Here is a 26,782-nt window from a genome sequence, read left to right on the forward strand (position 1 = left end):
ACCAAGGTGGACGTGAGTCAAACTGCCCTTGGCTACAGGCCATTCCCTGCCAGGCTTTACAACTATTTGAATTAGCAAGGAATTTCTGTCTCCTGCAGGCTCAGTGGGAAAGGGAGCCTGAGATCTGGAGGTCATGTTTGAGTAATCTGACTGTAGAGACAAGGGTACCTGAGATCACATTCCAACCCAGAGTTTGGGGATGGGTAGAATCGTGTAATGCTACTTCCCCACCATGTGTGGAACAAGAGGCAGGGTCGGTGGCCAGAGACGGAGGCCCAGGATCATGCCGCCCGTGGGTAGAAGCCATTCTCACCTCTCCCTTTCCCTTGCTACGTTCTCAGAAAAGGGGATCTAAAAGCAGGAAAACTTGAGGTTTCATTTGAGGCAGATTTTCCTTTTCAAAAATTATACACACATGCCTCTGTGAGACAGATTTGGCAGGACACGAATGACTTACGTGTTTGAAAATATTTCCTATTTTTTTTTTAAAAACACCATTATAAACAAATGTTATTTCTAAAAGCACAGACTTAGAAGGCTCTGCTCTTGCCAGGCGATCTCATTATCTTCTCAAACACAGGCTGGTGGCTGGGTCAAGCCACGTATGTCTGGTGTGGTCACCTTCCCTGCATGGAGCCAGCTGACTCGGGGCAGACCCTGTACTCAAGGGGTTCTCATCTCACCAGAACCCACAACACGTTTTCCACTCTCCCATTCCCAGCGAAGGAAGTTGTTACCTCTCAGCCCCTGCCAGCTAGAGACAACGGATGGACTGGTTCTGGTGTTTGAGGGCCCCAAAAGTCCCTCCCCAAATAGGCCATGTGCACCAGGCCCTCAAAAGAGACTCGGGGACCCTGATCCCCATTTTTCCCATGTCAGGCTTTGTGGAGGAACTTGAGCAAGGCGTGTGAGTTCTTCCCAGGAACCGTGGCCTAGCCAAGAGGGCAAACAGAGATGGCAATCCGCTTTCATCCTGGCAGACAGCCCCCCATGGGAGGAGCAGGTGGCTCATGGGGCTTCTCTGCGCCCTTCAGCTGTCTACTCGGCCCCAGAGAAGGACAGATGAGTGTGGCAGCTCAAAGCTAGCTAGCAGAACCACGCAAAGCAAGCTGCAGCAGTTCCCATGGTGTCTGCAACACAGTAATGCCCACCTCATGATTTCCTCCTCCTGGGTTAAAACCCAAGTGATGTGTTCCTCCAGGGAGACTCTGCGTCCTCCCCCTTTGAAGCTCTGTGCCCCTGGAGCAGCAGCTCTGCCTCCATCTTCAAAGCCAGCAGTCAGCATCTTAAATCTCACTCAGACTCCAAACTCCACTTTGCCCCTTTATAGGTCCCTGTGACTCCATCAGACCAAACTGGCTAGTTCAGAATAATCGGAGAATTGTAATATGTTTGACTTAATCACACCTGCACACTTGCCTATGAGGTAACATATTTGTAGATTCTGGGGATGATTCTGGGGCAGGAGCCTCATTCTGTTTTCCAATCTGGTCATTTATAGTCAAAGAAAACAGAGGCTCAGAGAAGTGAAGTCATTTGCCCCAGGCCACATAGCTAAAATCACACAGAACCTGGATGGATTCCCTCTCATAGTTGTAGAGAAGAGCGAGCCTCTGCTCGAGGGCTCTTCAGGATGGGAGAATTCAGGGAAACGGAGTCAAGGCTTCCAGGTGTGTGAAAAGTCTTAGCACAGAGAACACCGAGAAACCACTGCAATGTGTGTTATAAAACCTAAGGTTACCTGTTAAACCTCTGTCAAGCTTTTCTTTTCCCCACCTAAGCTTTTCCTCAGTACCTGGGAGCAGTGGTGAGGCTCTGCCACCCAGTCCAGCTCCCCAGATCTCCAGGCTAAGCCTCAGATGACACAGGCTCACCCTTGAGCACTGCCGTGCCACATCCCAAAACATAGCCAGCACACTCCAGCGCTGAAGCTCCCGTGGTACCACACACTTCATTTAAAGCCAGCTAGAAACCCAGCTAGTGTGACATTCTTTCCCTCATGCTTGTAGCCATTCAAATATTTATGAAGAGCAAGAGACTCTCCCAACTCCTGCTACCCCAGAATTCCAGGGTTCAAGGGGACAGAAACCCAGATCCTAGGGCCCGGGGGAGTGTCCATGGAGAAAATTAGGCTCTAAAACAATCCAAGAGACAGGAGGAGGGGGGAAGAATCTAACAATATTTAATTCTGGTTCTATTAATAGAGATAGCATTCATTCAGTAAGTTTCAACTGTTATTTCTACAGCTGTTCTCTTCAAAGGTCAAAAAAGTCAACTCCCATCGGCTGTCTCAAATCTCAGAACCGTACATGCGTGTCTACAAGAGTGTGGACGTTGTGAGGGGTGAGGCAGCCCTGGCAGGTATGTTCCTTCCCAGAGGAAGAGGGATCCATGAAAGGAAGACCCTGGCATGAATCCCCTTTGGAGATGGAAGGAGGACTGTGTATCTATCTATATCATTATCTATTCTGTGGCCACGTCATTTTCTGTCGTTTCATGGCTTTTTTGTTGTTGGTCATTGGGCTTAAGCTCTGGGCCTGGGCACTGTCCCTGAGCTCTTCAGATCAAGGCTACTGCCTACCCCTTGAGCCACAGCGTCACTTCCGGTTTTCTAGTGGTTAATTGGAGATAAGAGTTTCACAGGACTTTAGTGTCCAGGCTGGCTTTGAACTGAGATCCTCAGATCTCAGTCTCCTGAGTAGCTAGGATTCAGGCGGGAGCCAGCGAGACTGGCTCATTTCATGACTTTTTGCATCTGGAGATGCAACATCACTTTTTAAATGAGTCTTCAACAGTTGGACCTTTAGTTCTTTTAAAGACTCAACTAAAATCTTGTTTCTGGGGCCTTGTGCACCCATTTGTAGAATGGTGAGTCAGAGAATATTCAGGGCACTTTTAAGATCTGAATGACTGAGCAGTATTGATCTATTATTTCCTCTCTAGTTCAGTTGCCTTCAGTAAAGCTAGCTAGAGTCCCTGGGGCTCTGGGGCCTGGAAGGGGATCACTGACCCGGTCCTTGAGGTGGTGGGTGTGAAAGCCCATAGCCTGATGAAAACCAAACTTCTACTAAAATACTACTGGGGTTTCACTTTCCTGTGTTGAAAGGTAGGTTCAAAATCCATTCCTTCTGAGAGCTTACCTACCAAATAAATATCAGGAACACTGGTTCAAGCAGAGGGGCATGCGCTGATACAGGTTCAAGTCTCAGGGACATAGTCTCCCTCAGGATAACTAGAAACACTTTTCCAATCTGGCTAGCTTGCTACCAAGATTCAAGAAAACGAAGCACTTAGAGGGACTGACACATGTCACAGAAGCCCAAAGACGTCAAGTGTAGGGCAAACCAGAAGAGCATGAAAAGGTCTGACAAGTGATCTGGGAAATGTCCACACCCCTCCCTCTCCTGTCCAGGCTGTGTGTCTCTTTCTGTTTCTGGTCAACTCTAGGAGAATTTCAGGATCTTCTGGGATCCCTGAAAAGCCAGAAGGCAGGGGTACACCATGTCCTCCTCTTCTCGTTCCTGTGGGTTTCAGGCTCCATTTAGAGAAGTGTCTTCCTAGGGGAAGCCTCTGTCTCCATGTGGTCCCTGCAAGCTTATTCTTTGTGCTTTATCATGATGGAAACAGCCATTCCCGGATGACTGTACCTACATTTCGTCCATGTCTAGACAGAGCCATCTATCTTTCTATTTTTAAGTTGAACTAGTTGTTTTAATTATTGCAATCAGACTCTGAGTTAAGAATTAATTACTGAGGTTAAGTTAATGCTTCATTATGAAGGAAATGGACTGTGCTGCCATGAAAATGGAAGCCAGCACACGACCCAGCTCCTGTCCAGATACGTCAGTCTCCATAGGGGCTATTAATGTGTCACCCAGCACGTGTGGTGGACACATGAAGACATGGATGAATCAATGCATTGATCAACAATCGTACAGGTCAGAGTTGCCTAATTTCAGAGTTGCCAAATCCAGCCTGCTGTCTAGTTTTTGATGGCTCCTGAACGGAAAAATTGTATACATCATTTGTCCAAAAGACTGGGGTTTGCTGTGACATTTCATAGACGTACAGAATGTACTTTGATCAAATCACCCCACCTACAAGACCTCCTCTTCTTCTGCCTTCTGCTGGTGCTCCTTCCCTTTCCATATAGTCTCCCGTCTACTTTTATGTTTATTTGAAAACAAATCTATGAGAAAAAATGCAATACTTGTCTCTCTGAATCTGATGTACTTAGTTTAACACGGCAGTCTCCAGTTCCATCCACTTTCTTGAAAATGTCCTGTCCTCATTTTAAAATGGTGGCATGAACCATGTAAGTACATGCCTGTAGCACCCTCATGTACCCGCCTGTGGTGACCTGCACTGTCCTCAGCTCCTCTCATTGCCCCTCAAGCATAGACATTTGACCTTTGGCCCTTAGAGATATGGCCTGTCCCACCTCTAACCCACCAGATGACCCCGTACTGTTCAGTCCTCTTTGTGGTTGGATATCACGTCATGGTGCCAGAGTCCAGTGAACGGGAGCCTGTCCTTGTGAACCTTATAACTCACATGTGATCTGCAGACATCTCTCCTAAGGTATAGCATGCGTAAAGCTGATACCTGTGAAGACGAGACTGAAAGCAAGGTATCTGCTGGGCATTTTGAGATACTGCAATGTCTGGAAATGGCCTATTGCGGGTTCCCCTGACTCGGAGACAGTGGCCTCTGGTCCCCATTCCCAGAACTGCACCATAGCTGTCAAAGTCACCCAGTGCCCGCTGGCATGGAATACGTTCAGAGGTTGGGGAGAAATAACAGCTCTTGCCTGAAATATCATTCTTCATCTGGTAAAAGAAAGCTTGTTTCTAATTCTCTCTTCCCATTAAGCCAGAACTCCACTAGAAATTTTCCCTAAATTGGAGTGGGGGCACCTCTTCCCAGGAACAGCTCCATAGCTGAGAAGGATGTTCAGGTTCAAAAACTGGAAAACCTTCCAGTGAAGCAGAACCTGTTTCCCTAAGAATTACGTGCCTACTCTACAAGAACTATGGTCAGCACATGAATGCATAGTAACTCTCTAATCACAGTTCTTGGCTGATGGGGGAGAGAGTGCTCTAAAAAGAATGAGATTTTTTTCCAGAAAATAAAATAAAAGATCTTCAGGTTTTTTTTTCTGGCTCTTGACAAATAGCTCTAAAATCATAGAAAAACAGAAGCACTCTAAATTCCTCATCGCCCTGCATGCCATTTATTTATTTATTTTTCGCCATATGAAAACCAAAAAGAGAAAAGCAAAAACAGAAAAAAAGATGAAAGCTTAGAAAATTAAACAGGTGTGAACTCCCAGAAGATGAATCTCTTTATGACAGAGTCAGACTCTCGAGTTAACATGTGACGAGTGACTATGGGTTTTCTAGAACTGAAAGAGGCACATGGACAGGAGAAACAAGGCGGGCTGTGTATTGACCTAAGAAGCTGTGGGATGTAGACTTGAAGGGAAGTCCGCGTCCACCCCCTGGATCAGGCTGGAAGTCTCTCGAGAGTCAGCTTAGCAGGCTCAGAGCATGTCCAGTCTTCCTCTGCTGTGGCCCCTGGCTGCCCCCATCAGCCCTTTCTCAAGACCTTTTCTCTCCACATGGAACAGAGGCGTGTGGAATGGTAGTGATGGGATCGTTACAGTGGAGTCAGCAGTCCTTTGAGCTCCTGAACCAACTCCCTGGTCCTGGCCCAAGTCTCTGCCCATGTTGGTCCTCCCTCACCAGGCCTTTCTTGCAGGTTCTGCTCTTCACTGCTCCACTTCCCCCTCCAGGCCCAAGGCCAGCAGGGTGCACTGTGTGTTTGCTGCCGTGGCCTCCCCACTTCCACGCTTTAACACACCTGGGTGCGTGCTCAGCACCTACTCCAGATGTTTGGAAGCGGAGCACCTCCGTGTTTCATGGAACTTCAGAAGCTTTCTGAGCATCCTGCTACACAGGCAGGGCTCAGGCCCACTTCCTGTAGAGCACAGGAAGTCCGTCTGCTTTCTGCTTCCCCCCATCTCATTGTCTATTATGGAAACAACGGCTCTCAAGTCTTATGTGTAGAATACTTGGGGACAAGTTAAGCATCCTGACACATCTCGCATCTCTATTGGCCCAGGAGGAAGGGCTATCACAATCCTTGGTGTGGCAGATAAGGAAACTCGGGCGCAGAGAGGCTGAGCGACAGGACAAAGTCTCATGGTGGAGGAAAGGTGCAGGTCCAATACAATCTGAAGCCAGCACCAGGCCCATGCTGTGGGCCTCTCAGAGCAGGTATCAGCTCCGATGAGGTCATGCTGGGAGATGAGAGAATCCTAGCTTTCACCAATGGTTGGGTCAACCTTGGAACCAAGGGGTAGATGGTCAGGATCACCACTGGGATCCTGAGACTTGCACAGGTCCTCTAGTCTTTAGCTAGAGGGACCGTCCTGTCTCCAACATTCCATCAGTGGGAGCATGGCACCACTGCAGCTCAATTTCAGACCCCAGGGCTGGGAATCCTGCTTTGAGAACGTGGCCCACACAGAATGAGAGTGTATGCTGGCTACCTGCAAGGAGGACGTGGAATGGTAAAACTAAGAAGATGATTTGTTTACAGCGGCTTTTCTTTTCCAGTCTATTTTATCAGTAGCAAGTGATAAAAAAAATAGAGATTATCCCAACCAAAATATTTATGAGTAAATAGCTTGCAGAGATGGTGAGGATGCTATCTCTAACTAATTCCCAACCCACCCACCACAACAAAGAAAGAGAATGCTCCTGGCAGCGTGATTGAATTGCGTGTAATTATTGCCAATGTTTTAAACATGATGGTAATGAGAAAAGTATTAACATTAGCGTATTTATTTCCCTAAGAATATCACTACTGCTTCTAATTTTTATTCAAGGAATGAGGAAATGCCTTTCCTATATACCCGGTCAGCTCGAGTCAATGTTACTATTGTAATCTCTTTAGCATGGTTCTGGAGATGCAAACCATGTGGCACTGTTTGAAAGTGGGTTTCTTTGGACAAACACAGTTCTCCTAGGATGTGTAACTATTTAGCGATGCTCCCTGGCTACTTTGTGGGGGCTGTTCTCTGAATGTTCTGATTTCTTCTCTGACACACTCAAGGACTCTTAGTACCTTGCAGCAAATAAGTGAAGAAAAGGCTAAACATAAGTTCATATGTGACATTTAACATGGAAGGAAGAAAATTCTCTTAATTTTCACATTTGGCCAGAGAGAGAGAGAGAGAGAGAAAGGGAATTATAACATTCAGGAAAATCTCTTACAAGCTAAAAATACAAATGGCATTCCTGGTCCTGATATCTTCTTTTGTTTGCACATTTTTTATGGGTTGGCTAGATTATCTGGGAGATAATATGCAACAGGGTAAAGCAAATTCAAACAAAGGTAGGCAAGTACTCTGCTCTCACATCTTCAAAAGACTAATGATATTTTTACAAGGTATATGCCATGAGTGCTTTTTTTTCCAAGAGTGCTTTTTAAGGGACTCTTTTGGAAATAGTTTCCATCTGGGGAAAAAAAAACTCACAAAAACTAATAACAACAAAAAACTCCCGCCCCACTCCCCAACCATCCTCTGACCATTAGTTGCCTTGAGAAGCTGCAAATTGTAGTTATGATCAGAAAAGTTGAAAGATTTCTGCTGGTGAATTTCAGTCGAGCAGTCAATATGATCAACTAAATAAGCCATTTATCAAACATTATAAACCTTTATCTGATTTTATTTTGCAGTGCAGCCAACAGAGTTTGAACACATGGACTGACTCGCCAGAATGGAGTGGCTACGTATAGCTATAGAAAAAGAATAAAACAGGGCCCATATGGACTCCATCTCACTGAGTAGAATTTATACCTCATATTTTACCCAATCATTCACCAACTATTTAAGCAAGAGAAACCAGCTCTCCTGGGCAATCCCACTGACCACATGCGCCAGCAATCTCCTTCTTAGAGCCTAGAGCAGTTCTCAGCCGGATAGGCGTTAAGTGGAGAATTTAGATGATCAGATAATTGCACAGAGGTAGATTTAAGCTCACACCTAAAACAATAATATCCTGTCTATCTAACCATGGATATTGTTCTGAGATACTACGAATGGATGACATAGGTCATCCATCTTTTTATCTATTATCTGTTGGTCGTTCCTCCCTTCCTCCCTCACACCCATCCATCCAACAACTCTAATGTGTTTGGCAAATAGAAATATGTGAAGGAACCTAGACCCAACATCTCCTCTTCATGGAGGATTTCATGGAGTGCATGGTCAAGCAAGCACCCGACATGGCTCCTGGATTCCAAGGGGCACGTGGTAGTGGCCAGCACGGAGCTTCCCGTATAAAAGGGTCGTTGGTGGCCACACTGCGGCTTAGCACTCTGCATGGCCCTGCTCCCCTCTCACGTCCTTCCTTCCAGTCACTCTCCACAGTGCCCCGCCCGTTTGTGTGCAGAGGCTGGGGACATGCCCGGGGACAGGGAGCAGCAGCCCTCGTGGGCCTTGGGGCAGGGACAGGAGCAGGCTGGATGCTGGCACCTGTCTCTGCTGTGGACACGAGAAGGATGACCGCTGTCCTCACTGACAAGCTTCTGTGAAAGTAAACGGAAGCATGGGGATGGCGGATGGGCCGGTAGGGAGTGTGCTGAGGGCCTGCTGCCTTCCCGGGACAACTCGCCATGCCCAGGTCACCTCTGCTCTCCCGCTTTCCCAGTACTTCCTGCCAGGGTCTTCCCAGGGAGTTGGCCATGAGAGGAGAGGCACCACGGAGAAAGCAGTGTGAAACCCCGACATCCTGCCAGCCAAGTGCATGGAACCAGCGGGCTTGGGGGCGTCCGTTCCCGCCAAGCTGTGGGTCCATTCCACACTGCGGCCTGGTTCAGGTATGGGGAGGTGGGAGGATCAGGAACAAGGGTTGGCACAACCTTACTGCTCTCAATGGGGTGTGGCTTGTCCCCACAACACTGCCGACGCACACACCTGCCACCAGAGGGCAGCCAAAGCCAAAGTCAGCTTGAAGCCGGGCACTGGCGGTTCACATCTGCATCCCCAGCTACTGAGAAGGCTGAGATCTGAGGACCACAGCCCAGACCAGAAAGTCCGCAAGATTCCCATCTCCAATTAACCACTAAAAAGCCAGATGTAGAGGTTCAAGTGGTAGAACTCAAGCCTTGAGAGAAAACCTAAGGGACAGCATCCAGGCTGTGAGTTCAAGCCCCAGCATGTGCATGCATGCATGTGCAGGCATGCCCCCTACCCCCCCCCCACAGAGCTCATAGAGACATATACAAAATGTTTTCCTGAAAAGGAATGGCTCACAGCTCTATGCTCTACACTCCAGCCAGCCTAGAAGTAGATTTTAAAAACCCACCCGGGAGACTTGGAAATAGAATGAAAAGAAACAAAAGACATACAATTTGAATGTTTCTGTTATGGCCACTATCTGTGAAAGCCTTTCATCACTGGGAAAAATCACAGCTGAGGTGCAGACGGACTGACTGAGGGCCAGAGACCACCTGCTTGTGACAGACACAGGGCCTGGGAGATGGGCCAGATATGGACAGGGCCCAAGATGGGCAGGGACAGAGATGACAGGAAGAAAGAGGCTCAAGGGAACACAGGGAAGTGGTCCCCAGAAGGCGTGGCAGAGTCACGGGAGTCCAAACCAACTCAGCTTCAGGTGATCTTGTACGGAGCCTTCTATGCCCTCCCCTCCCCTCCTCTCCCCTTCCCTCCCCTCCCCTCCCCTTCCCTCCCTTCCCCAGAGCTTAACGAATAAGGAGGTGGAGCAGAAACAGGCGCCGGGTGGGTGGGTGTAAATGTCCCATTTCTGTGCCCTTGCCTCTTCCACATTGTCCTTAGGATGTGGGGCTACACTGCATTTTTGTGGAAGAGAGAACACCTCTCTGTGAACTCACCTCCCGGTCCAGCAGCGCAGGGGACACGACCGTGACGATGTCTCCTTTCTCGGGGTCGATGTAGAACATGTTGGGTGACGGCTTGTCAGGCGTCTGCTGGCGGATGTTGTACCGCAGGAGGGCATTGTCGGTGGCGGGGTCATCTGCATCGAAGGCTGTCATCCGCATCACCGTGGTCCCTGAGGAGACAGGAGGAAAGGGTGGGCTGGTTACGGAGGGCCCGTGATCGACAGACCACCACGGCCACAGAGGGCCTGTCCATCACAGCCCCAGTCACGGCCACGCGGCGTCTCCCGGGCTGGGCTGTGCATTGTGTTGGCTTCCCTTCCTCGCTCCATCACATTAAAACACCTGAAGTAAAGAAAAGGAGTCTGTGCTGCTTGGAGGAATTGTCATTGTCATTGGTGTTTGCTCCCTGGGATGTGCCATTGCTTCTCACCGGCTTTCATTCCCTGGTAGGTATGCCTGACTCGTGACGGCTTTTGTGTTCTGAGTGCTTACGGGAGGGCATTGTGTATTCAGACAAATATCCAAAGAATAGGTACTAGTAAAATATGTGGGAACCCCACACATTAAATACAAACAAAAAGAGCTCTCGTGGGATGTGTGCCTGGGCCAGGAGTCAGGGAAACTGAGGCACAAGGCGCTCATCTCCAGAGCCCTGTCTCCGCTGCTGCAATCGTGCTATCCTCCATGTGCGAAACACATGAAAACTGGCTGCCCTGCGGCTCCGAATGGGTTGCTAAACGGTCTGGGTAAATTACGCCCATATCCTCACCCCTGCCATTTGTGTTTTGGGGTGCAGGTTCCATCAATGGTTCTTTGCTCTTGAACTTGTAGGAAAAGGGGGGCTCCCATGCAAGGCTGGAGCTCATTGCCAGGTACGGCCCCTGCTCTGCCCGGCCTTTGGGAAATGGCGCTGGACAGGTGACTGATTCCCTGGGAGCCACTATGAATCAGGCCTCTCTCTTAGCCAGCCCAGTCCGGGGCTCATGTTGCCATAACCTAGGCAGGCAGGCAGGCACACCCAAGGGTCCTTCCTATGAGTCAGAGGCAGGTCCCGGGCCCAAGATGGCACCCAGGGATATGCTAAGTGAGCTCTGAAGAGCTGAAGGCAGAGGAGGAGGCCTTGACCCCATCAGTGGGCCCCAAAGTCTCAGGTTAAGTACACTTGACACACTGCTTCTCCTTAGTGAGCGTGTAATGAATGCTTAATTGATTGCATTGGGCCTTACTTAATCCGCCTTTAATTGAAGTCATAGCTGAACAAGAAGAAGAAAATCTAAAAATGAAGTCATTACAGCTTTCGACTGACATATACATTACAATGATTAGAGAAGGAGACGAGGGACTCTTAGGACCAGGCCGGGGAGTGGCTGTGTTTCAGGAGATTCTCCCAGGGTCTTGTTTTTCACAGATTCGACATCCTACCACAGAGGTTCTCTAGGACTGACACACAGAAAGTGCTTTTACATCAATGAGATGTCAGGGAATAAGGGAGCCCTGGGTTCGGTCTAGCCAGGTCAAGTGTAGCTATATTATTTCTGTGGTGATCCCAGACCCTAGAGACAGCTCAGGGCCCATCGCATGTAAACGAGTTTATGGCATCAAAGAAAGTGGCCCTGGGGTCAGGCATGGGGGCTCCACTCTTCCTGAACTGTGGGCCCTGGATAGGATCCTCTTTGGAGCCTCCTCCTCCAGGCACTCCCTGGGACAGTCCTTAGAGCACAGCGTGTCATGTGGTCCCTGTGAAGGGCTGACGGGACGCTCTGCCCAGACAAGCTGGCGCTGTGCCTGATGGCTGGATGGCCAGTAGACAAAACGTCAGCCATGGCGGTGCACTTAGGAGAATTAGAACCCAGTTTAAGGATCCTAAGCTCCATGGAACAGAGGGTGTGAACGTGTGGCGAGCACCGTGATTGAGGCCTTTCCCCCCGCAGGCCTTTCCCAGACTGCATTCCAACAACAACGTTAGGTGCTCAGCCATCCAGTCCTCCACACCACAAGGCTCTGAAGGTCAAGGGACATCCATCACCCTGTCACCCCCACCGCCAGCAGAACTGGCCGCTGCCCCTCTGAAGGAAGGCAGAGAACTGTGGCGGGTAGCTGGCAGTTTCCAGGTGGCCATGCACTTAGGTGGACGTGGCTGCCAGCCCGAGGGGCTCCTGACCCAGAGCACCAGCCCTGGAAATTTCTTCAAATTCATCCCAAAACATTACATTCAACTACCTATAGAGTAACAGAGTCTTTCAAAAATAGATCTGTTTCTATAAGTATCAAGACACAGACGTCAGGACTGCATTCACAGCACGGTGAAGATGCTAGCAGCTAGGATTACAGGCACGCTTCACCATGCTCGGTGAGACAGGGCTTTGCCAACCCAGCTAAGGAAGGCCAGGGTGGGGTGGGGTGGGGTGGGGGGGAGGGAACTCCTGTATTGACACAACTTTAAAGTGTCCTTTAGTTTCAGGTAAAAGCTTTTTAGGAAAAGAATCTAGGCAAGCCCAGAACTATTCTCACATGGCCCTCTTTCCTTCTAGGACTGACGTCAACTGAGTATGCTCAGTTCGGCCCCCACAAAGCGCTTTCCTACAGGAACATGGACAGCCTTCTGGAATCCAATCACAGAACTGTCCCTGTTCCAGGGGGAAAATTGGCCTGGAACTGTCTCCCAGGCTCTCCTCATCTGTTGCTGGAAATAAATCTTACCCCTTGTTTTGCTTTTTCGCTCATCAAGATGCAAAACCACTGCATTTGGTTAGAGAGACCACAGTTACATTTTCCTAGGAAAAGTGCGAGATGACAGCAAGTCTGCACCAAGCCTGCGGGTATTGCCGGGTGAGTTTCTGTCTGATAAAATGGGGCATGACTATAAATCACCAAGCAGTGAAAAGAGGAAGCAAGTCCAGCAGCCACCATTTCTGTGGCTGAACTACCCAAGGCGTGGGCCTCACAGGAAATGCAAAGGAGAATGTGAGTTCTGCCCCACCGAGTTTACTACTTCTGTTTTCTTTCCTTCGCATCCTCACCTCTAGGACCTCAGCCAGGTGGAGAATGGCAGGCTGCCTCTCACATCTCAGAAGATCCAGACAGGAGGAATTACCCGAGACTCAATTTCCTCTGAGCACTGTTAAGGTGGCAGGGATGTAGAGCCTTCTAATTCCAAATGCTCAACCAGAGAGTTTGCCAGATAGTGTCTCGGCAACTCTTGCAGAGCCTAGCCTTGAATGACAATCTTCCTATCTTGACCTCCAGAGTAGCATGGATTTCAGGCATGCAACTGACATCCCCAGCCCATGTCTTATTCTTGATATTAACCAAGAAAAGGAATCTAGTGGCTCTGGTTGGAGCTAGATGGTATTAGACAAAACTGAAGCCATTCCGCCAATTTTGCAGGCACGTTTAAATAGTCCAGTTGTGTCCAGTGATAGAAGCTCCATGTCCAGGAGTACGGTAAGATTGTTCTACTCATGGTTCCAGCCTCCCATTCTCACAGCCATGCTGTGATGCTGTCCCTCTCTCCAGGGAGTGTGTGCCTGCCCGGGTAATGCCTGTGGCTTAGTGGGACACAGGTAGGCGCAGACCACACAGAGCTTGCCTTTTTGGCATCTAGCCTCCCCCTGCTGGATAGAGAGTCCAGGGACATAGAACGCACGTCCCCTGGCTGACCTAAGACCTGTGTGTGTGGATCTGGCCTTAGAAGGTCAGGCACTAGATGAGCTCTAGATGAGAGTGGCCTGTGGGTGTCTACCAGCAGGGACGGCAGAACCTTCCAGCAGATCCCATCCCTACCCACCAACCACAAAGGAGCAAAGACAAGGCTGTCGCTTAACACCGGAGGGTTTTGTCGCCATGTGCTGTGTAGTATCAGATAGCCAGCCAAGATGCGCATGTGAATGAGTCATTCGCTACCTCTGGAAAATAGCACCTAGAAGTCAAAATCGAACCTATTTCGAGAAGGGGAGCTTTTTCATTGAAAAGGATCCGGCAGATTTAAGAGGTGAACCAAAACGAAAAGCAACGAAGGTAGAAAAGGGGAAACCATTTCCCACTGGTGGCCAGACATGGCTCCCTCCAAACATGGTAAACGGACTGGCCACGGGAGTCTCAGAAACCTTGTTTCTAGAATAAAGTTGGGCCAAAGGCTACACTCCTGGCATAGCTTTGAACGAAATGAGCAGCATCAAACAGGAGCCAAAGAGCTCTCTCTTTCCTCTCTCGGTGTAAGCAAAAACAGCGTTAGTTTTGAGGTAGTTGTTAACTTCATTTAGTCGCGGCCCTCAGTGCCTCTGTGCAGCTGTGATTAGCACAGAAGTTTTATTTGAAATGCAATAAACTTTGCCTCCTGAATTTGTTCTCCCTCCCTGGAGCTAGTTGGTTTTTTTTTTAAGTACAAATTGGCAGTCAAATATATAATAAGTTATGACAAGTTGAACAATGTCTGTCTCCCATCTGTTTCCAAGGTTGTTTATTTTTGTGTCGATAAAGAGATGGTGGCAACAGAAATACCTTATGATTATTTCAGGCCCTCAGCTGCTCTGGCTCTGGCTTCACAAAGCTTTCATCCTAAGTTTTTCTGGTGAGCTGTTGTTTAATTAAGAGGTAGTGAGCCAGGTAATAGGAAGAAAACCCACTGGTTTTGAGATATTAAGTAACAAATGGCCCAGTGCCATCCATCCTATTGTGACTTGCTTTTTGGAAATTTTTTTCTTTCTCTTCCTTTTCTTTCTTTCTTCCTTTCACTTTTCTTTCTCCTCTTTCTTTCTTTCTTTCTTTTCTTTCTTTCTCTCTCTTTCCTTTCTTTCTTTCTTCCTTTCTCTCTTTTCTCTCCTTTCTTTCTTTCTTTCTTTCTTTCTTTCTTTCTTTCTTTCTTTCTCTCTTTCTTTCTTTCTCTCTCTTCTTTCTTTCTTTTTATCTCTCTTTCCTTTCTTTCTTTCTTTCTTTCTTTCTTTCTTTCTTTCTTTCTTTCTTTCTTTCTTTCTTTCTTTCTTTCTTTCTTTCTTTCTTTCTTTCTTTCTTTCTGTTGGGGCACTTGAACTCTGGGCCTAGAAACTGTCCCTGAGCTCTTCAACTCAAGTACAGCACTTGTGCTACAGCACCCCTTCCAGATTTCTGGTGGTACATTGGAGATAAGAGCCTCATAGAGTTTTCATGCCCATGCTGGCTTGGAACTGTGATCCTCCAGTCTCAGCCTCCTGAATAGCTAGGATTACAGGCGTGAGCCACGGGCACCTGGTAGAAATTGCTGTCTTTTCTCTAGAATTTTAAGATAATATTTTTTCTCAAACTTGTTGAATCTTGTTTAGTCTTTTTGTCCCATGTTTGTAGATAGCATATTTTGAATGCTCAATGCTGAATTAATACATTTTGCCTAAAAGACCTTGTAAAACAATTTTAAATGGAAAGGCTGTCCCTAATATCCCAAACTAATAAGAAAAAAATCTTTATATTGGATTAGCAGGAAGTAGCTACAATTCTCAAAAGTGAAAGCACATTTCCCTTAAAATCATAGGAACAACAAAGGACTAATATATGAGTATGTATTTTTTTCTCGTTTAACCAAGTTAAGGGATTTGTTTTTTTGCCAGTCCTGGGCTTGAGCTCAGGGCTTGAGCACTGTCCTTGGATTTTCTCAAGGCTAGAACTCTACTACTTGAGCCTCAGTACCACTTCTGGCATTTTTCTATGTATGTGGTACCGAGGAATCGAACCCAGGTTTTAGTGCGTGCTAGGCAAGCCCTCTACCACTAGGCCAAACTCCCAGCCCAAGTGATTTTTTTTTTAAGGCCAGCTCAGTCCTCCTCACAACAGTGGCTTTCAACTAGTGGTTGTTTGTGTCTCTCCTTCCCCTGCCCCTACTGGAGTGCTTTGGCCATGTCTGCAGACACTGGGGGGGACGTGATGTCGGCATCTAGTGGGAGGAAGCCACGGTTGACGCTAAACCAGCAGTGACAATGCTTTAAGTCACCAGAAGCTGGTGCTGGCTGCAATAGGAGCTCAGTAAATGTTTCCTGGATGCATGAGGGAAGAAGCAATAAACATGACGACGCATGAAGCCTGGGTGCTCTGCGGTCATCGCTCTTGTAGCAAAGCCTCAGGTGATGCTGATGGTGGATGAGGAATCAGCTCATAAGTGGCTCAGTGTTCATTCGCACTTAGAACAGCGAGGAGACAGGGGCCTGTCCTCCTTTTCACGCTTGCCCGTTTGGAGGGCAAAAGCTATAAAGTAAGCTTGCTAATAATACAAGTTCTACAGCCTTAGATGGCACTAGCAAAGGAAGCCTTGAGTTCAGAGGCTTAGCATGAAAGCTGCAGGCTGGCCAGGGGCCCAGCTCCTTGCCTCCTGTCCAGGTCCTGTGTGTCACTCCCTGGCTGTGTGGGAAGGGCCTGGGGTTGTGGGAGGCAAGGGGCAGACGTCATGCATTGTGGGAGACATCATGCACCGGACACAGCCGAGCCCGGGCCAGTCCTAGCGAGGATTCGGGGCTCAGGTTCCCCTCTGTCTCCAGCATAGCTCATGCTCATTAGGTAAGGCGAATTGCATTTTAGTGATGGAATCATGAGATATTCACGGACTCTCTCGGCACACTGTCTGCGGATCCTGGGTGCCCTGTCTGGGCATCTTAGAGTCACAGCAGGGAGCCCGTGTCCCTGTCCAGCAGATGGTCTCCGGGTATGGCCGGGGTCGGGGCTCCTGCAGGGATTCAGCAGGAGGAAAGCGAGGCATTGTGGTAGCAAGAGCGGCAGTGTTGCTGATTTTGCTACAGGTGTTCACCGGGAACATGGTGACGTGGCAAGCTGCTGTTTGAAGGTGTGAAGTTGGCTGCCTGCTTGTGCTTGATGCTAGCAATGGAAGTATTTATAAAATAACACTGAATCAAAGGGGCCACCTTGTGAGTCGGAGGGAATGGATCTTTCATGAAGAATAAAAGTTCATGAAGGCGTTCTACAGAGGTCACGCCCATCTGGACTTCGACATGCTAGGATGGAGGACTGTGCTGGGGGGAGCACTCTGGATCTGCAGTCCAGAGAAGCGTGGCTCGCTTTCTCTTCAGCCATCAGTGTTCCATGGGACATGAAGCCATCGTGTTTTACTCTCCAGGATCCACTTGTCTCCACCCTGAATGTCACTTCTGAAGTCTGGAAGACCTCTTCCCGGCCACGTGGCTGTCACTCAGGGAAGAGCTGAACACTTCACAGTGCATGCGTCCCCACTGGGCGCACAGGGCCCCCCCCCCACCCCACAGCAGGTGCCCTCCCAAGCTGAGCTAGTGAGGGAAGGGGGAAGAGCTTTCACTGTTCTCGCCTCACTGATGGTTTTAAAGTCACTTCCCCACCTCTCAGGGGACTGTTTTCCCAAGACTGGAACATTCTCTTGGAAACAACTTGCCCCGGGATTGGGGGGATCAAAGGTAGCTGCTCCCCAAGTCCCAAGGGGCCTCGTGTTTGTTAGACAGGCATGCTGCCACTTGACCTAAACTTCCAACTCTTTTTGCTTTTATTTACTTTTGGATAAGATCTTGCTTCAGGTCCACCTTGGACCTTGATTGACCTATACCTGCCTTCTGAATAGGCAGTATTACAGATGTGTGCAACGATGGCTTGTTAGTATGGATTATTGGTTGAGATGGGGAGTCTCATTAAATTTTCGCCTAACTGTTGGCCCCCTAACTGTTGTTCTACCCAATTTTGACCCGTGAAGCAGCTGAGATTATAGGCATTATAGACCATTTACGTAGCACTTTTGTTCTGAAGATCACACTCTCATGTTCTGGGATGGGGACTTGGTCACTGCTGCTGGCACGACTCAGCCACAAGCCACAGCTCATGTTACCTTTTTGTGGATGGGGAGATCCCACGCTCTGGCAGGCCTCTGCCCCCTGTAGCCAGGAGTTGGGAGCAGGGCAGGCAGTAGAAGGAAGATGGGAGCAAACACAGGCATTCACAAGTGTGTGTATCCCAGGGAATGTCTTGGTGTCTGTTTCCTGAGAATCAGTCCAGCGGAGGCCAGCTCAGGGCGCCCCTTTGCAGGCCATACATTCTGTTCTTGGGTCAGCTAACAACGTACGTGCTTTCCAGGCTCAATTTGCAAAGACCCGTGAAGGCCAGCTCCTAAATCTCAGGGTTTTCTCTCCTGAGGAAGCTATGTTATCTTTTCAAAAGTGGCTCAGGAAGACGGATGGGTGACATCTCCCGCTTAAGCTCTATCAGGGGCCTGCTGGATTTAGAGAGAAAGAAATATCTCTGTCACAAGGACACATGCTTTATATCTATATCTATAAAAACATGGACAAGGTACACTTTTTCCTCATTGCTTTTCAGTTTTTAAAGAAAGAAAAATGTGTGCAGTGTATTTTTTCCCTCCTCTTTGAACCACACAATGTCCAAGAGCAGAGAGGCTTTAGGGGTGAGAGGGGAACAGGGGCCTCAGTGTGTTCTGCTTGGTACCAGCTTATCCCGGGGGTGTTGATTTCTCTCTTGGAAGAAAAGCTTTCCTACAGCAGGCAGAGTGGGGCCCTCAGACCATCTCTTTGCCCTGGAGTCTCCTCTGTGGGGCCTGGGCTGCAGCTTCAGCCATCTCCTACTTGGAGTTGTCCAGGGAAGGAGACAAACCAGAAGCTGCCCTGGAGGAGAGAGATTAGGGCAGCAATGTAGATAGGAGTGCAGAATGGTGGCTGAAGGGCACAGTGAGCAGTGGGGAGAGGGGGAAGAGGGGGGCAGAAGCAACTTCACTTCCGGCCTTGTCCTTCCCCACAGAGAGGCACCCAGGGCACACACAGACACCAGATCCCGCTTCGTGAGGTCCCCAAGCGAGCCTCATGCTTCTTTTTCTATGAGCTATTCTCATCAACCAAAAGCACACCTCCTCTCAGCTTGAGCCTTTACTGATGCCCTTGTGAGACTTTCCATCCTATTAAAGGGTCAGGCGTCTCATCTGTCACCCCCTCTCCTGAAAAGGGTGTCACACTGTTCATGCTGGCATGTCTGCAACTTCTAGATCCATCTGCACTCTTCTGGACCCTTGACTCATCCGCTCAATTCCTTTGTGAGATGAAGATGAGCTTAGAACAGCCTGGACACAAATCCATCTCGAGCCCCCCAAACTCAGCTGCATGGCTAGGAAAGTGACCACGAGTCTGTGTCTCTGTCCGCCATTTTCCTATGGCTTGGGTCCAGCCCATTGGAAACAAATTACAAAGTTTAATTAGTTAGCTTCCTTCGAGATATATGCAAATAAAAAAGTTTTCACTTTCACCTGTTTATGAGCCAAAGGCAAAATTAATTAAAGTTAGTGGAGAAAAGTAAATAAACATTTGAAATAAAGGAAAAACTCATTGTGGAGGGTGAGGTGAAAGCACAGAAACATGAGAGACTCAATTATTTATAGTCATGTGTTTCTGCCTGATAATTTAATCGCACTGACTCTGGCCTCTCTACCGTCGGAGGGGCTCCTTATTCACAAGCCAGGTAGTCAAGGAGGTGGTTTGTTACCATCAACCTGGCTCTACCCCCAGAGAACAAAGTATGATTGGGCAGAGTGCCAGTGGATATTCGGAGTTGTTTTGCACCAAGATGAAATACCTTCCCCTCTTATCCCAAACCTGTGCGATGAGAACCTCATACATAATTTTGCTGTATTGACAGGAATGGTAAGAACAGAAATTTGCTCTTGCAACTTTTATTAGGTGCGTCTAAGGAGACACACGAGTGTCTAAATGAGACTGGCAAAGAGCAGAAAGCAAATATGCACACTGGGATTGAGAGCGGAGAGATCAGACACACAGGAGGAAGTCCACAAGGACAGTGAATGGATGATGACTTTATAGAGGACATTTCCCTCCCTCAGAGGGGTCCAGAGTCTGCCTGGCGTGGGGAGGGGAGGACTTCTTGCAGTTGTGCTACAGGAAATGTGTTACAGGGTATGAGAAAGAGGTAACATATCTTGTGGCCTCAGGTCAGGGAAGCTGAATGTCTGGAACAAATAATTCCAGCCTTAGGAATTTATCCAACGGGATTGAAAAGTGTCAGCATGCAAAGACAGTGCAGGAAGAGGGTTGGTGTTGGGTAGTTCACGTTTGCAAATCATCCCAGGAGAAGTCTGAGAATGGGAAATGGGTAAACAAATCACAAGACTGAAAGAGCCATTAAAAGATAATGAGAATTTGTATTGTCATGGAAAGATGGACACATTCCCCCCCCCCCCCGCCCACCGGGGGTAGGTTGGAGGAGTGGAGCTCTAAGATAAACTGCAATCTATAACTCTGTAGTTCTGTAATCAAATCAAAACACAGCAAGCCCTGTCTGGAGATATAAATGTCTATATATTAAAAAAAGGAAATCGTCGATGGAGGAGTGCACACACACCTTGTGAATGCAAGGGTGTGGGAAATGGGGTGAGGGTAGAGGGGGGTGGGTGGAAGCTTCATTTCAGTGTCGTCATTTCTGTGCTGGAAGTCACGCCATAGGTATGATTTTGTGATGATTGAAGTGATTCAAATAAAAATACTGAATAAATGGAATGACAAGAAAGCCCAAAGGACCAGGAATCCAATACATGAGGAGAGAGCTGTGAGGGTAGAGCTACCAGAACCTGCCTAGAGGGGCAGAGGCTGTGGAGACGGAGGGGGAAGAGAGCGCCCCCGGTGGTGGGGGTGGTGAGCTTCAACCTCCCGTGGTTTAGAGCTCAGCGCTCCCCCCACCCTCTTCTGTTTCTGCCCCAGGCCTGGCCAGACTCCTGTCACACCAGGGTTCTCAGATCTGCCACCTGCTGAAAAGCAACATATCCTGGAGGACCCCCACCCCACCCCCTGCCACCCCGCACTGTTCTGGGCCTCGCTTCCCTGTGGGACCACACAGGTAACAATAATAACAGCTCATGTTCATAGCCACCTTGTTCAGAGCCATCATCCTGCTCAGAGAGCCACCCGGAGCTGTCCCCACGGTGTTAGGACCGTCACAGCCCCACTCCGCAGATGAGGGGGCCGAGGAGGTCCCAACAGGCTGTCCAGGTCCCTGCAAGGAGGTGGCAGGCCTGGGGCTTAAGCTCAGGGCCTGGGCTCCTAGCTGCCTCCCTCCACCTAGGAGACGAGGCCCACAGCCACCTGCAGATCCTGTGCTCTGCCCCCTGCTCACCTTGCTGGCTCAGCCCCATCGGGTGCCGGCAGGGGATTCTCTCAGCGCCTCTGCATCTTCCTTCTCAGCCTCCCTCCTTCTACTCGCCCCTCCAGCCAAGGAGGAAACATGATGGGAAATGATGTCTTGAGTCCCCCTTGTGCCCAGAAGAGCCCAGCACCCCTCCCACAAGGGCCCAGGTCCCTGTGCACTCTGCTGTCATGCAAGCTCAGGTCACATAGCTCCTGACCTCAGGCCACTTTGTCCCTTCAGTGTGGGTTTCCTTGAGTGGTGGCGCTGACCCAGCCCCACTGCTCACAGCCTATCACTTCTCTGCCACGTCCTGATGCCTCTATGTGTCTGCCAGTCCCTCCTGAGCAGAGAATGTGTCACCAGCCTGCTGCTGGGTCACCACAGGAGACACAGCGTCTGGCACATGGTGTTCGGGACACAATTTCTTCCCTGTTAGGGCTTCTCAGTCTCTCCCAAAGGCCAGTTCTGGAAACCAGACTAGAAAGAGGTCAGATGCAGGTGTGTGTGTGTGTGTGTGTGTGTGTGTGTGTGTGTGTGTGTGTGTGTGTGCATATGACACCCTCATCACTGCTGTCTTCACAGAATGCAATATGCCTCTTACTCCACACCATCTAAGGAATTAATTGGAGGCACTAGCCTGTCATTTCCCAGAGCTATGAAGGTGAAATTCAATTAGCAATTTATTTCAGCAAGTGCAGAGAAAGAAAGGGAGGTGGGGTGGGGCTGGGAAGCTACCCTGACTTAGCACCAGTGACCCTCACTGAAGGCAGAGACCGTGGGTGGGGCCTGCACAGCACCCCAATGTCCTGGCATGGCATATAGAGTTTTCCCTCCAGATTTTTTTTTTGCCAGTCCTGGGCTTGAGCTTAGGGCCTGAGCACTGTCCTTGGACTTTCTCAAGGCTAGAGCTCTACCACTTGAGCCTCAGCACCACTTCCGGCTTTTTTCTATATGAGGTACTGAGGATTCGAACCCGGGTCTTCATGCATGCTAGGCAAGCACTTTAACCACTAGGCCAAACTCCCGGCCCCATTCCCTCCAGATTTTTAAATAGTGTATATTAATCGTACAAAGAGCTTCCTTCGGATTCATGCCCAAGGGTGGCATTGCTGTATCATAAGGCGTTCCAGTCTTAATCTCCATATTGATTTCCATAATGGATTCACAAAGTTGCACGAATTCTGCCCCCACATCTTTGCACGCAGGGTCTTGAGGAGGGGCAATGGGCAGAGGTGCAGGTTCTCAGTGACTGGGGGAATTTGGGGATCCCAGAAAGCCTTTGTGTGTGTGGGTGGGGGGGCGCAGCCGGCGGCAGAGAAGCACATGAGGCTAGAGCTCTTGGGTGCAATCACACCCGGCGAATACTTAGGGAAGAAGAGAAAAATCTGGAAGTGGACTCCGATGGATGCACCAGATCCCTAAGACAATGGCTCTTTGAAGCAGGTAGAACAGAGGCTGTCGTGAGCAAATGGCAGGAACGGGTGGGACATGGGCCTGGGGCTGACACTGGGCTCCTTGAATTTAGCTACTTTAGGAAATATTTGTCTTCTGTTTACCCAGGGAAGGCATTGAAGGGTCACTGTAAGTCTCTAGGCTCTGGCCACGTTCCTGTCCCAGGTCATGCGATCTGAGCTGACCTGTACTCTCCTTAGCATGAGTGCTCTGGAAGGATCTGAAGTCTCTTCTCAATTCCAACACCTCCCCGGCCTGTGCCTGCTGTGAACTCCCACAGCCTCCATTTTTATATTGGAAAGTAGGATGAGAATGGCTCCTATCTCGTGGGTTAGTCAGGGAAATTAACTAGATGAAGGCGCTTGCAAGAATCAATAGGACATACTCAGACTCTACATATGGATTCCAAAAACAGGATTTCTACAGCTAAAATATGTCTGAAAAAAATCAATGGCCTAGATGTTTAACCATAGAAAAATAGCCAAATAAATTAGGCTCAGCTAACTTGATGGACCATTATGTAGTCATTAAAGATTATAATTATAGGGACTGTGCAGGAGTCTGGGATATGTGTATGATATATTAAATAGAAAGGAAAATGTGTGATGCAGTAAGGCTCAGAGGATACGGATGAGAAGACATGGAAATAGTCATGTTGGGTGAATGTAGTGTCAGTATTTCAGAGGTAGTTTTTTTTATTGCAAAGGTAAGTCACACTGTCAGTGGGATGTTGCTAAAGGCAAAGAGACAGGTCAGAGGTTGGCTGGATTTCTCCCTCACACGCTTGACTTGGGCCCTATCAGGTCTGCGTCTCGGCTGGGTGAGATCTGGCCTTCTTACAGCCACAGGAGGGAAACTCAACAGACACCAACTCCTCAAACTGTGAGTGTGTCTCTCCTCCCCAAAGCCAGCTCCACCCCTCAGCCAGGCAGGACCCACCTAGGGAGACGTCTATGCATCTCAGACTGGTCAGTTCCCCCACCACATGGGGCTATACAAATAGGTTTAGATCGGTGCTTTTCCTATTTAAACCATAATCTTCTTTAAACAACTTGTCCCCTTTTACAGGAACGCAACAAATCTGTTTGTTATGTATTATTTTTTTATCAGGATCAGTGGGCAGGAAATAAACATCACCCCAAACAAAACTACACACACACACACACACATACACACACACACACACACACACACACATACACACACACACACACACACACACACTTCAACACAAAGCTCCTCAACGGAGGCATCACATGAAGAAAAATCTTACCTGTCTGTATCCTTAAACAGCTATTATAAAAGCCATTATAAATGAAACTCATGAAACAGTCCTTACTTCCTGAGTGTATGCTGGCCATATCTGTCCATTCTCATGGCCTACTACAGAGTTTGTCCCCAAGTGGATAATTACTACATACTTGCTGGAAAAGAACAAAGGGGTAGATGAAGGAATGAGTCATCTTTCGTAGGAGTTGAGTTTTCTGAAACTGACTATGGGCGGCTAAATCGTATGCATAAGAAAACCATACACGCAATCTTTTGTGATTTATTGACACACTACCGACTGTCACGAGGCTGATTAGAAACATTAATTTTAAGGAAATACTTTGACTAACTTTTCTGTTTCTGGAATTAGGAGTGGTCCTACTTTTAGGGACTCAGTATGGAATGTGTCCCTGTCACTTGCTCAGGCCTGGGAGGACATGCCGACTGGGCCTAGCTGGGCAGGTGAGCCTCATCTTGGCGTAAATAAGGAGTCAGACACTCTTTGGGTTATGAGAGTGAGCCAAGATCTGATGGAAGACTGAAGCTTCCCTGACCTGCGTCTAGTTCACACACCACAGGGCATAAACGGGAACCCCGAATGTGAGGGCTTCAAGTTTGAAAACAGAACCTGTTGGACCTTCTATGACCTTTAACTCAGACCCCTCTGGGGTCCCCCCCACCTCAGCCAGAGAGAGCAGCCAGGGCCGCTGGACCCCCTTCTGCCATTTCTGCAGGAAGCGGTTTTTCTCATGCATTTTCCCCACCTCCTCCCTCTTCTCCCCCCACATCTCTGCCTCCCCACCTCCTCCCCCCTTCTCACCCCACATCTCTACCTCCCACATCTCCTCTCTCCCCTCCTCTGCCACTGTTCTCTCCTCTATAGGAGATGTCACTGGTTCTTGGAAAGCCTCTCATGACGCGGCTTCCTTGATTCAGCTTTTGGTCATCTGGGAACATGGAGGTGCTGTAAAATTTCCCTGTGAATAAGAAATTGTGATTTTACCCTGTTCAGGTAGGGAGTGTGCAAATGAAGCATCTGCAGAACATTCTCCAGGCACTGCCACCGCACCACCACTTGCTCCTTACGCTGCTGCCTCACCCAGGGTCTTTGAGGGCTTGGAAGGGGCTCCCAGCCTCCCTCTCAGAGAAGGGGCGGGGGTGTCCAGCCAGCCCGCCCCCCTGGGCTCAGTGGGAGCACAGTGCATGTGCCATTCTGCTCCTAGCTTGGGTGGATTCTGTCTTGCATCTGGCCTGGAAGGTGGTAAGTATTTCCTGAGTCTGCCGAGATGTAATATGCAGATGAAAGCCCGAGCAGCTGCCGCACTGTAGAATGGCTGGGGTTTTGGTGGGCTCTATTTTAAAGTCTTTGACAGTTCAATCTCACTAAATAATTCAGCTGTTTAGGAAAAGCCATATGATCTTAAAACAAAGTCCCGGAAGGTCACGAATATAGGTTGAAATTTTTATTTCTTGCTGAATAGCATTTGACAAAATAACGGAGATGTCCCTTCTCATATCTTCTCCTTTCCATCTTTGAATGAAATTACCACGCAGGCATCATTGGGTGCTCATTTAGAAGCACTCTACAGCTTTGGATTTCTCTGTTGCCAGCGCTAGAAAACACAGGCCTTCTATCCCAGAACAGCGAAACAACTGACTTTACAATATAGTCTGTTTTTAAAAAAAAAAAAAGGAAAAGAAAATCTTGCAACGGAAAAGTTTTCCAGAACAGAATGAGATGTCTCCATGGTGATGCATGATTCAGGAACAAAACACGAACCTTCAGGAAGGCACCAGCCAGACCTTCTGTGTCCCCTGTGCCCTTTGGAGATGGGTCTCCAGGCTGAGTTTCCCTATTGCCAGCTCTGGAGCAGCTGGTGGGTTAAAAGCAAGATGAAGATAAAGTTTATCCAACTTACCAAGAATTCTAAATTGTGATGCTGGATCAAAGCTGTTGGCAACTCAATCTCAAATACTCCGTTTCTCATTTCACAGAAGAGGAAACGGAGGCCCATGGAGGGTAAGTGATAAATGCCATTAATACACAAAACATATCTGTACCACACCATATCTGACACACAGTCTAACTGGAGGCCAGCACGCTGCACAGCAAAGCTCGGCTGTGTGTGGCATACATGGGCTGTTGCTGTACTGTGTATGCACAGGGCTTGACCTTCACTGTGACCTCAGACTAACATGTGGCCCCAGACCTTATATACAAAGCCCCACTGGGAATCCTGCCTTCGATATCCATTCTGTATTAAAAATCACGAACAAAGAACAAGTCCATTCAGGAGTCCACCCTCTATCACGCTCCAGGGCCCTGGAGGAGGCCGTGGGTCGGCCTGTGGTGGACCCGGGCTTTCTGGAGTGGAATCACATAGTGTTGTGCTAAGCGTTCGGGCTGGTCTTCCCACACTGCTTGGGGCCTGCTCCCCCAGTGTGAGCCCACACCCCTCATGCTCACAGCAGGAGCCCAGCCCTGGGCTGTGGGGAAAACCACCTTAGTGACATTTACAGCAGCCACACAACCCTAAAGAACTGCATGCAGGAATTTACAAAGAAGCTTTACTCATGGATCACAAAAGCTATTCGTGAATCTTTTTGAGAATTTAGAATGACCTTAATGATCAAAAAATATAGGAAATCAAGTGTCAGCCGCATGCCGGTGGCTCACGCCTGTCACCCTAGCTACCCAGGAGGAGATCTGAGGGTTGAGACTCAAAGCCAGCCTGGCCAGAAAAGTCCGTGAGGCTCTTATCTCCAATTAATCACCAGAAAACTGGAAGTGGTGCCGTTGCTCAAGTGGTAGAGTGCCAGCCTTGAGCTGAAGAGCTCAGGGCCAGCACCCAGGCCCAGAGTTCAAGCCCCATGACCACCACTACTACCACCACCACCAACAGTGTCCATATTTCTACCCCCAACCCACTGAAATATGCTTTAGGATATGAGTTTTAGGCAGAGCTAACACCGTGGGTCCTGGCATTGTGGC

General features: G+C 48.7%; 1 protein-coding gene across 1 annotated transcript in view; it reads right to left on the reverse strand.

Annotated features, from left to right (window-relative positions):
* Window positions 1-26,782, reverse strand: part of Cdh13 (cadherin 13) — a 674,883-nt gene that overhangs the window by 114,580 nt on the left and 533,521 nt on the right. Inside the window, exon 7 of the mRNA XM_090356987.1 lies at window positions 9,925-10,103. Coding sequence (XP_090213113.1) covers window positions 9,925-10,103 — 179 coding nt within the window. The remainder of the gene's footprint in view (window positions 1-9,924; window positions 10,104-26,782) is intronic.

Source organism: Megascapheus bottae, chromosome 24, assembly GCF_031878675.1.
Source record: "Megascapheus bottae isolate mThoBot1 chromosome 24, mThoBot2.hap1, whole genome shotgun sequence".
NCBI classification, from domain to species: Eukaryota; Metazoa; Chordata; class Mammalia; order Rodentia; family Geomyidae; genus Megascapheus; species Megascapheus bottae.